Raw genomic sequence first — 12131 nt, 5'->3', positions numbered from 1 at the left:
AGCACCAAAAAGGGTTCTTCTGTTGTTACTGTGTCATGCTTGTAACAATAGTGGAACCATTTTGGGTGCAATGTCGAACACTTTTTAGATCTGTACAGAACCTTCTATAGCACATTTATGCCTGTCAGTCTGAAGAACCCTTTCATGATGCAAAGAACCCTTTAATCATGCAAAGGGTTTTTGAGTGCTTATGGTTCTATAGAGAACCATTTTCTTACTAAAGAACATCACAGCTGTTTCACAGCTCAGTCCGACTCTCCTCCAGTCAGACAGTGAGGAGTCCAGTGTTGGACACTTAGAGATCCTACACAGCCACAATGTGGACAGTGAGTCATCTAGAGTCCCAGTGAGAGAGTGAATGATAGCTGGTGTGTAAATGGAGCTCCATCTTGTGTGTGTGTTGTAACAGAGCTCTGCACAGGCAGCAGTGGAGGACAGTGAGAGGATCTTTACTGAGCTGATCCGCTCCATTGAGAAAAACGCGCTCTGAGGTAACAGAGCTGATCAGAGCTCAGGAGGAGGCTGTTTTGCTAATCTGCGGTCAAAAGCAAAGACATGATATAATTTAAGTGGTAAGGCATAAAGACAAACATGCTGTTTACCAGGCTCAGCTATAAAGCTGTCACACTACACCCATCATCCATCTTCTCTACAGCTCTATAATGATCACATGAAGAACTTCAGTGAACTCCAGCCCAGGTTCTCAGAGTTCAGACGAAAATCACCTGACATAGGTGTCAGACCAACTTGACATCAGAGATGACGAAGGCAGCCTTAATGACAGACAACTCCTGTTGGAATAAGCCTTTAAAATAGTTTGTCAGCTGTCATGATGAGCTTACGTAAGCGTCATGTAGCATTATGAACACTGAAGATAGCTTGTGTTATGACTGCTGTATTGATCGGACAGAAAACCAGACGTGTGCAGATGTTGAACGAAGGAGGTTTAATACACACAAAGCGGCCGTAGTCAAAAAGGGTAAAAACAGAGCTCGTAGTCAAAAACAGTCCAAAGGTCAAAAACACAGATCATACATACAGAGATGAAGTCTGTTTCCTCCTTAGAGGGAACCGAATGTGTGACAACTACAAAAAATAATAGCTCAAACTAATATTTGAAGGCCAACAGCCAAGGTCATTTCTTCACTGAGTGTCCACCTTACAACCAATGTAATGCCTCAATGAACAACACATTGATTATGGTTGGCAAAAGGTTCAAGGTTTTAATATCAGGCAGTGACCTCTGGTGTGTCCGGCCAGTTTCAGAGATTTCAACTGGATCTGTACAGCTGCATATCTTGCATGATAACCTGAGTATAACCTGTGGACCTCATGATAGTTTCATCCTCGGTTAAACAGTCACCAACTGTTTGCTTTTCTGCACCTCTTTTATGACACTTTATCGAACACAGAACTTCAACGTCACCCTACTAATCTTTGAGCGAGCTCAGAGCTGAACTGATCTCAGAGAGCTGCTCTCTTTCAGGCTGTGAGTGCAGGAAAATGGCAGAGGCCAGTATTGCAGTAGCTCAGGACCAGTTCAGCTGTCCAGTCTGTCTGGATCTGCTGAAGGACCCCGTAACGACTCCCTGTGGACACAGTTACTGTATGGTGTGTATCAATGAGCACTGGGATCAGGGTGATCAGAGGGGGGTCTACAGCTGCCCCCAGTGCAGAGAGACCTTCACTCCAAGGCCTGTTCTACGCAGAAACAACATGCTGGCTGAAGTGGTGGAGAAACTGAAGGAGACAGAACTCCAAGCTGCTCCTCCTGCTCACTGTTACGCTGGACCTGGAGATGTGGAGTGTGATTTCTGCACTGGGAGGAAACGCAAAGCTACACTGTCCTGTCTGATGTGTCAGGCTCTTACTGTGAAACTCATCTTAAACCTCACTATCAGTCTCCTGCCTTTAAGAAGCACAAGCTGGTTGAAGCCTATTCAAATCTACAAGAGAGGATCTGCCCTCAACATGATGAAGTGATCAAGGTCTACTGCCGTACTGACCACAGCTTGATCTGCTATTTGTGTACAATGGATGAACACAGAGGCCACGATACAGTAGCAGCTTCAGCAGAAAGAATACCAAAACAGGTGAAAATTATTTTTTCCCATTATTGAATTATTCTGCCTATTTTTCTGATCTGCGGTCAGGAGCATATTGTGAACTAAAGACGTGGTATCATTAAATGGTCAAGGCACAATGACAAGCATGCCATTTATCAGGCCCAGTCACACTACACCCATCACCCATCATTTTTATTGCTTTATCATGATCACATGATGATCATTAGTACCTTAAGTGAACTTTAACCTCACTTTATAGTTGGTAAACATTTGTATTTCAATGCACTGTTTACAGCTGCAACTAAAAGACGTGCAAAGCAAATCTCAGCAGAGACTCCAGGAGAAAGAGAAGAAGCTGCAGGAGGTGAAACAGGCTGTGAAGAATCTTAAGGTGAGTAGTGAGCAGAGATCTGCTGGAGCAGCTGTTTCACAGCTCAGTCAGACTCTCCTCCAGTCAGACAGTGAGGAGTCCAGTGTTGGACACTTAGAGATCCTACACAGCCACAATGTGGACAGTGAGTCATCTAGAGTCCCAGTGAGAGAGTGAATGATAGCTGGTGTGTAAATGGAGCTCCATCTTGTGTGTGTGTTGTAACAGAGCTCTGCACAGGCAGCAGTGGAGGACAGTGAGAGGATCTTTACTGAGCTGATCCGCTCCATTGAGAAAAAGCGCTCTGAGGTCACAGAGCTGATCAGAGCTCAGGAGGAGGCTGAACTGAGTGGAGCTGAAGAACTCCTGGAGCAACTGGAGCAGGAGATTGCTGATCTAAAGAGGAGAGACACTGAGCTGGAGCAGCTTTCACACACAGAGGATCACATCCATTTCCTCCAGGTAACCATCACTGTCTGATCTACAGAGAGACCTGGAACTCAGAAAGGATCTAACATGCTCCTTATTTTAAACCATAAAGGCTATTAGTAAGGTGTGAGAAAGAGCGAATTCAGTTTTTCAGAGAGTAGTCAACATGGCCAGAGGCAGGAGGCACTGCAAGACCATTTCTTGCCACCAGAGGGAGGCAAACAGCGGCCTCCTAAGCAGTCACTGGCCGTCGAGACCTGTGTGAGCTCTCCCTGCATCTTGTGGGCAGTTTTGCGTCTGCCATGCTGCAAATTGGTGTCTCTCTCTTGCTGGTCACTAGACTTAGACATATAGACTTCCAAACCAAGTCTATATGTTGTCACTGTCCAAAGAAAAACAGAACAGTAACTTTACAGGAGAAGGCAAAACCTTTCTTGCCTTTCAATGTAAGTTAATGTAAAGAGATTTTATTCCAAGTGATTTGAGAGCATTTCCATTGGTCCATTCATCATGAAATTTTCACACAACGTAAAGCACAGCTGTTGTGTTGAAATGATGTAGAAAAATAATATATAATAATATATAAATCGCAAAAATGGAAATACATGGTTTTATATGGACAGCGATGATATATTTTGTGTTTATTTCTTGAGTCAGCACCCCAAATTTTCAAATGTGGACCCAAATCTGCAAGTTGGAGGTTCAAGACTGCCATAGGGTGACCACCATACAAATATTGATACTGAACCCCTTAACATCCCAGGCTTGTTACATAGGCCTATTACTCAGTAACTACAGGGACCTCATTGCAAACTGATTGAGCTATTCTTGGGTTACAGAAGTGTGTAATAACACTTTGGGCCCTCCAGCAGACCTATGGCCACGTATGGGGTTAAACTGTGGCCATGAGACAGTTAAGTCTTTTCAATGCTTAACTAAGTTGAGGCACATGATCTTTATTAAGGAGAGATGCCATCAGTGGGGCTCGGTAATTATACAAATGCTGGCCATGCAAATTACCAGTAATTTATATGACACATTTGCATGATGGCTAAAGCTGAAGCAAAAATACAGTCCAACACCTGTGGACTGCCAAAGGATCCAGTGCTCTGGCAAAAGTGGGCCAGTTTTCCTCACCAAAATCATGGTGTCTGATGATCTAGGCTGAGTGAGGATCTATGGAGTCAATATCACTTCAGCTCTTTTCAGCAGAAGATGATGGTCTTTGGTTAAACGTTTATTCTCAAGCCTCATGCAATAACCAAACATACCCACAGACCACATAACCAGATCTTGTGTAGGCCAAGTACCTCAGGTTGCTAGTCAGCTGGTCATCAGGGGGGCTCAAAACGTCACACTGTAAGACTTAAGAAAACACTGACATTATCATAGATACTTATACAGCAACATAAGTATAGTGACAGTTGAACCTTCCCCAATATTCTCTGTCATTACTGTAAAAGGTGACTTGTCTTCTGTTATTATCCTGGTCCACAATTCAAAGCAGGTGGGCGTGTAGGATTTGGGGCGTTTCCAATTGCATACGTGATGTGTTGACATGTCAAGAAATTGCCAAGGGAACATTTTTCATAGTCTTAAAAAAGAGTTTTGGAGACTATAAGACACATAAAATATACCTGTCTGGAATCAAACATGTGTTTTTGATATAATTCAGTCTGACATCATTTATTACACTTTAATGTTTCTCTGGTAAATGTTTCTGTAGAGTTCCCAGCCTCTCTGTGCCTCTTCTGCATCTGAGGATTCATTACTGGAAGCCAGCATAACTGTTCACCAACATCTCTCGTTTGATGGAGTGAGGAAATCTGTGTCTGATCTGAAAGAGAGACTAGAGGAATTCTGCAAGCAGGAGTTCAGTAAAATCCATCAACATGGTACGTTAGATAAGGTTATGTGGGTCACTATGTGGTGTTAATTAAGAGAAAAGCTTCCTGCTGCAAGAACATTTACCTGCTTATTGGCTGAGTAAAGAAAGCCATAAGATGTCCTGAGCCACACAGACCTGGTCTAAAAGGATTTAGTCTTTGTCTATTTGTGCAGCTCTTTACTGGAAAGATGACTTAACAGTTATTTGGCTTTTACAAAAGGACACTTAAGCATATTTGAGTTTTTCTCTAGAAAAGATTCATCCTACGCCTACATTATTGTAGTTTCTAGTAGCGTTATCTTTACGCTTGGTTTATGCTAAACACCAATTAGCCATAGCATCAAAACCACCTCCTTGTATCTACACTCATTGTCCATGTTATCAGCTCCACTGACCAGTTTGTAGTCTGTTCTTCAATGGTCAGGGCCCTCACAGAATAGGTACTATTTGGGTGGTGGATCATTCTCAGCACTGCAGCACTGCTGTGTCTGATCCACTCGTACCAGCACAACACACACTAACACACCACCACCATGTCAGTGTTACTGCAGTGCTGAGAATGATCCACCACCCAAATAATACCTGCTCTGTGAGGGCCCTGTAGGGGTCCTGACCGCTGAGGAACAGGGTGAAAGAGGACCACTGACTTATACAAAATGTCAGTTTAAAAACAAAATTTTATTTTACATTTTTTATGCTTTTTTTTTCAACATTTTTCCTGCATCGTCATTTGGTTTGTGTGTTTCCACAGCTACAGCGGTTCAGATGATTTCACCCTCAGAGCCAAAAACCAGAGAAGATTTTCTACAGTGTATGTACACAATACACACACACTCACACACACACACACACACTCACAAACACACACACACACACACACACTCACAAACACACACACACACACAGATACACAATACACACACACACACACACACACACTCACAAACACACACACACACACAGATACACAATACACACACTCACACACACACACACACACTCACAAACACACACACACACACAGATACACAATACACACACACACACACACACACACATACAAACACACACAGATACACAATACACACACACACATACACACATACACACACACTCACAAACACACACAGATACACAATACACACACATACAAATACACACACATACAAACACACACAGATACACAACACACACACACACACACACACACACACACTGATACACAATACACACACACAGATACACAATACCTACACACACACACACATACAACCACACACACCCAGATACACAATACACACACACACACACATGCAAAACTGTTATTTGAAAAGCTGAATATTGCCTTGATTTGATATTGGGCAAAGTTTAATACACAAATATATTTTTTCAGAAACATGAAAAACATTTAGTAACACTTCACTGCAGGGCAGTGTTCATAAGGCTACATGACACCTACATAAGCCTTTAATGACAACTGACATAGATCTATATAAATATTAATAAATACTTATTCCAATATTCATCCTTTGCCGTAACGGTTGAACTTTGATGCCCAGTTGTCATCACATCTATATCAGGCCTCCTAACTCCAGGCAGAGTTCTCAGAGTTCAGGAAAAAAATTGTCACCTCACATAGGAGTCATATCAACTTGACCTCAAGGTCGACAGCCTTAATGATAGACGCCTGTTTGAATAATCCTTTAAAAATGGTTATGTAGGTTTTTCAGCTGAGCTTATGTAGGCGTCGTGTAGCGATATGAACACTGTCCTACAGCAAAGTCCTGCTGAAAATTCCTTCATAAAACCTTGTTTTGTTTGTTAGACTTCTGTCGTCTGACTCTGGATCCCAACACAGTGAATCAGAACCTCAGTCTCTCTGAGAGGAACAGAGTGGTGACCAACAGTAGGAGAAGCCAGTGTTACTCTGATCATCCAGAGAGATTTGACATCTGGAATCAGGGGTTGAGTAAGGAGAGTGTGAGTGGACGCTGTTACTGGGAGGTTGAGTGGAGCAGCAGAGGATATGAGGTGTCCATATCAGTCGCATACAAAGGGATGGGCAGGAAAGGACGGGGTAATGAGAGCTGGGTTGGACACAACAGTCAGTCCTGGAGTCTGCAGTGTTCTCCCTCTCTCTCTTTCTATCACAACAACATTCAGACTAAGATCTCAGCCTCATCCTCCTCCAGAATAGGAGTGTATGTGGATCACAGTGCAGGAACTCTGTCCTTCTACAGCGTCTCTGACACAATGACCCTCCTACACACAGTCCACACCACATTCACTCAGCCTCTCTATGCTGCGATTGGGGTTGATAGGGGATCATCTGTAAAGTTCTGTGATCCAAAATAATGTATCTTAAAAATACTATGGTTTGGAATGGTTGGAAGAATAGTTCATAAATATTGCCACTAGGGCTATCAGGACCAGCTGACCTACAAGGGACCAGCGCCATCCTGAGGCAGACCAGTGCTGCATTCCTAGTTAGTTAAGAATTTCGAGATGGAAGCTCACATATTGTGGGTGAAGCAGCTAAACAATGACCTTTCCCTGAATTTGAAATGTGAGCATCTATTTTTCCCTAATCGACAACAATAATGTAATAGGGTCGTTTTCAAGGACCCCCCCAGAATTTTGATTTTGAGACATTCAGGGGGTTCAAGAGGTTAATTAGGTGGTTCCAGACCCCTCAGTACCCCCTGTATTATACACCTTGTTCCTGCAGGACCCAAGCCAACCATAAACTTGTTCAGGATCTGAGTCTGACTGGAATAAAACCACGTTCATGCTCTTCTGGCAAATATTGAAAAACTGAGCTGAACCTGATATTGCCACAGTCTGTATTCACAACACAAAAGGGTGCTACTTTTTGGCAGAAGTAACTGGCTAAATGAAAGCACACTCGATAATGTGTTTGAGACTCCTTTTTTCATTAGAGAAGCAGAACTGTTTCTAATATTTTATCTAAATATTTTTTCCTATAAATTTCATTTTTAAACATACTTTTGTCCACTTATGAATATGTATGTTTTTGGGACATGTTGCACATATATATTGACATTATGTAATAAAATTTGAAGTGAATATATGTACTGAAATTAGATTAAATAACAAACAAAAGCTCCTTGAAGTGAAAGACACCACACCAAAGATTACTGGACAACACAAAGAACAAAAAAGACAATCAGGACATTCGGAAATGGCTTTTATTTGTCTCTTTGATTTGTTGCTATGAATGAGCCTTATTCTCCAAACCCAGGACATCTCCAGTTGCTCTGTGGAAGCGTAATTCTAGCAGTGAGCAATAAAACAGACATCTTTTCCATCCTTATCTCTGAGCTTTTCTCTGTCATATAAGATAAAATGCAGTAAAACCCTTTCTTTCCTCCTGTCAGTTTTATGTAGTTTATGCACCATGTATATATGCATAATGAGGAAAAATCGTCCTGGCTTTTGTTACAAAATCAGAAGAAAATGCCCGACATCACTCATCTGTGGATCTGTGCAATCATGCATTATTATTACACTCTTAACCAGAAACCATGTACTCGATAAGCTTCACGTTTGGCAATAAAACAATAAAACAGTCAATATAAAAATGTTTTATAACAGTCCTTATTAAAAAAAAGTTTCATCTGTTGTTGAATTTTTTATCAAATAAAATAATGTCTTTGACTTAGAAATCACTGTAGACATCTTACAAGATATTGTGACCACCAGGACCCTGGACTTAAATTCAACACAAATACAGAAACATAATTAATTAAATCTAAATTTAATATAGTACAAAGATAAGTTTAGATAAATGCCAGTATTTGCAAACAAAGAATCTGACAAGTTAAGCCTGAGGGCTGAAACTGACATTCAATCCATAGAAAAGCAAGAAAAAGCAGCATTTGCATGACACTGAAGCTCCAGTTCTACAGTCTGAGGCTGATGTGTACGGAGCCCCACTGGTGACATCCTGTGTGAATAAACATAATGTGTGGCCACGACTTAGCAAGGCATGATCTCATTCCCACGCCTAATTCATGGTCATGACTTAATTATCTCATTCCCACGTCTTACTAATTCATGGCCATGACCTAATTATCTCATTCCCATGCCTTACTAAGTCATGGCCACGCATTAGGATCTCATCCCCACCCCTTACTAAGTTGTGGCAACTGAAGCTCTAGTTCTGCAGAAAACTATACAGTCTAAGGCTGATGTGTACGGAGCCCCACTGGTGACATCCTGTATAAATAAAAGTAATGTGTGGCCACAACTTAGTAAGGCGTGGGAACAAGATAATTAAGTCGTCGCCACGACTTAGCAAGGCATGATCTCGTTCCCACGCCTAATTCATGGTCACGACTTAATTATCTCATTCCCACGCCTTACTAAGTCGTGGCCATGCATTATTTGAATTTATACAGGATGTCACCAGCAGGGCTCCGTAGATGTGTGTACAGTCATATGCTGAAGTTTGAACACTCCCGGTCAAAATGACGTTTTCTTGATTTTGTCAGTGAAAATAAGTGAACACATCCTCTACAGAGACACACTTAAATATGACGTTTTTCCGCACAAGTTCTATTTATTTGCTGAGTTTAACATATTGGAAAACAATAAAATGTGTAATAAGTTTTGCACGGTTTTATTTTTTCTCAAAAATATGTTAAATTCAGCAAATAAGCAGTATTTGTTCATTAAAACGTGCAGTAATGTGTTCTCTGTAGAAGACGTGTTAACATCTTTACACGTTAAGGTAACGTTACCTTTGTCCAGGGGTGCACAAACTTTTGCATTTGACTGTATAGGAGTATTTACTAAAGACGCCATGATGCATTTATTAAAACTCAAAAAACAAAGGTAGCAAACTCAAAATGCTGTGCAGAGAAGTGATTCTCATGAAAACTTATGGAAGCCAGAAATTCTGTCCTGCTCATAATAATGTCACAGTAAGTGCATTTCTAACCAACTTCCACCTTTTTTCAAATGAACCATGTGGCTCATATTCATAATAGCAACATAATTATTATTATTTTACCATTGACTATCAAATCCAAATATTCAGCCAAATATTCAGCAGTCTGGAAAAGCTTGTTCAGAAGCCTCGGGCAGATTTGCTAACATATAATCTTTGGCGCCCTCTAGTGAAACTGGACTCATTCTGAAGCTTGGTCGCAGTAATTCATGGATTTCTAGAAATGACTGTCTGAGAAGAGTTTCAACTGCGTGAAATCAAAGTGTCAGGCCTGAGGAATAGAAGGTTAGTGGTCAGAGGAGGGGCATCTGCTCGTAAAGCTGCAGGTCGAGGCGAACTCTGACCTCTCCTGTGGGAACCTCGTGGAGCAGCAGCCGCCGAGTCAGCGGCCCTTTCCCCTCCTGGTCCTTCTTTATGGTCGCCACGGGAACCTCCGTACGACCCAGGAAGTCTGAAAACGCAGCACATGCATACTTAAAGTCGAACATTCATGTAAATATTGTCACAAACGAGTTGTGAGTTTTAAGATTGAAGCAAAGGAAAAACAGATCTTAATGTTTCCAGACATGTTCCTGCTTAACATGTTTAAACCCTGTCTGGCTTTACATTGAGTGTGTTTACATGTACTCAATAATCCGATCATAACTGTATCTCTGCAATTATCTGATTATTCAAATTGTCATGTAAACAGTACACTCTGATTTCTAAGATCGGAGTAAGGTCTGGAAATCTGATTAAGAAATCTGATAAAGAGAGCTGGATTTTAGCTCAGTAATCAGATTTCTCAGTGCATGTGAACTCTTACTCTGATTTCTTTCGGATTTCTCAGTCTGAGCATGTGCGAAAACAGACCGCGGTACTGGAAACAATCAAGCAGCGTCACCACGAGACGCAGCAAAACACTTTTGGAGCGACGCTGAAACCAAATACATGCTTGATGAAATGAGGGATTTAAATATTCTTCATCTTCTAGATGATGTATGTTCATATTTTCAGCTAACGTGGCAAGAAAAGAAAAAAAGCCGTGAAGTTTTACGTTACAGTTACGTCACGTCCTTTACCGTGAGTTTATTGGCTGGTTGCAGAGGAGAAATCCGATTGCTGTCTGACTCATGTAGACCTGGAGTTTCCCCATTATCTGATTACCTAAGCGCTCGTAAATATGCTGATCAGATTACTGACAAAATCTGATTTTCTGTAGTTATCAGATTATTGAGTCCATTTAAACCCTCTCATTGTGAAATGTTCATGCAACTGTAGTTGCTTGAAACCTACATGAAACTAAATTGCACTTGAGTTGCATAATGCATTCGAACCTCAGGCACAACAGTTGCGTGCGGCTCAAGCAAGTTTCATGAAACAGCTAATCAAAATGCAGATGAGGCATCACATGATCACAAATGTGGCCTGTGCAAAAGTTATGGCACACTTTGTATTTTGTATTTTATATTTATATTTTAAAGCAAATAAATAGAAACTGCCCCCAAAATGTATAAAAAAACACCACATTTAAGTTCTAAGGGTTACTCCTAACCCTCCTCCTTTGACTTCTAAGGGTTAAAACTGCATGCTGTGTACTTGCCATCAGGAGAGAATTGGTCACGCTCGAAGATGGTGATGCACAGGACGTCTTGGTACAGGTCTTTAATGAAGAACTGGCAGTTGAAGTTCCACTTGGGGTTAAGCGTGTCGTTCTGAGGCCGAGAGGTGTAACACTGCGCTCCCATAGACAGCTCACAGTACGGGTTACTCTTACCTGCAACGCCACAAACACGACACATTGTGTGCTGTCACTCGTGTGAAGCCAAATCACAGCCGTGATGTTAACTCACAATAACACACGGCCTACAGCGTTCTATCGCTTTCATACAACAGCTGTGCAAAGAAAAGAAACCCTGAACATTATTTCAAATGTACACTAATCCGGCATAACATTATGACCACCTCCTTGTTTCTACACTCATTGTCCATTTTATCAGCTCCACTTACTATATAGGTGCACTTTGTAGTTCTACAGTTACAGACTGTAGTCCATCTGTTTCTCTGATACTTTGTTAGCCCCCTTTTACCCTGTTCTTCAGTGGTCAGGACCCCCATGGACCCTCACAGAGCAGGTACTATTTGGGTGGTGGGTCATTCTCAGCACTGCAGTAACACTGATGTGGTGGTGGTGTGTTAGTGTTGTGCTGGTCTGAGTGGATCAGACACAGCAGTGCTGGCACATGGGATGTAGAATCTATATTATTCTACATCTCATGTGTCTAACACAAGGCCTGTGGGCCAAGTCAGGCCCGTGACACAGTCCTATTCAGCCCGCGAAATTAGTTTAATTTTCTATTCTTATTAGCACGTTTCACCCTGAGATGCACTACAGTCCCCAGCATGCACTGCAACATAGTGTGCGTT

At 41.7% G+C, this 12131-nt stretch overlaps 1 protein-coding gene and 1 pseudogene across 2 annotated transcripts in view; one reads left to right on the top strand and one right to left on the bottom strand.

The window, feature by feature from the left end:
• The first annotated feature begins 1421 nt into the window (after positions 1-1421).
• LOC118815186 lies at positions 1422-8081 on the top strand (annotated as a pseudogene).
• A 1740-nt stretch (positions 8082-9821) lies between these two features.
• itsn2a (intersectin 2a) overlaps positions 9822-12131 on the bottom strand; it is an 85891-nt gene continuing 83581 nt past the window's right edge. For both annotated transcript variants that reach the window (XM_036581123.1, XM_036581124.1), the window contains exons 38-39: positions 11308-11481; positions 9822-10176 (exon numbers count right to left, since the gene is read on the bottom strand). In XM_036581123.1, the coding sequence (XP_036437016.1) occupies positions 10019-10176; positions 11308-11481 (332 nt within the window). In that variant the 3' untranslated portion in view covers positions 9822-10018. The remainder of the gene's footprint in view (positions 10177-11307; positions 11482-12131) is intronic.

The sequence above is a fragment of the Colossoma macropomum genome, unplaced genomic scaffold (assembly GCF_904425465.1).
Source record: "Colossoma macropomum unplaced genomic scaffold, Colossoma_macropomum, whole genome shotgun sequence".
In the NCBI taxonomy this organism is placed as follows: Eukaryota; Metazoa; Chordata; class Actinopteri; order Characiformes; family Serrasalmidae; genus Colossoma; species Colossoma macropomum.
The sequence above is the reverse complement of the archived record's forward strand: the minus strand, read 5'-3'. Positions and strand labels throughout refer to the sequence as shown.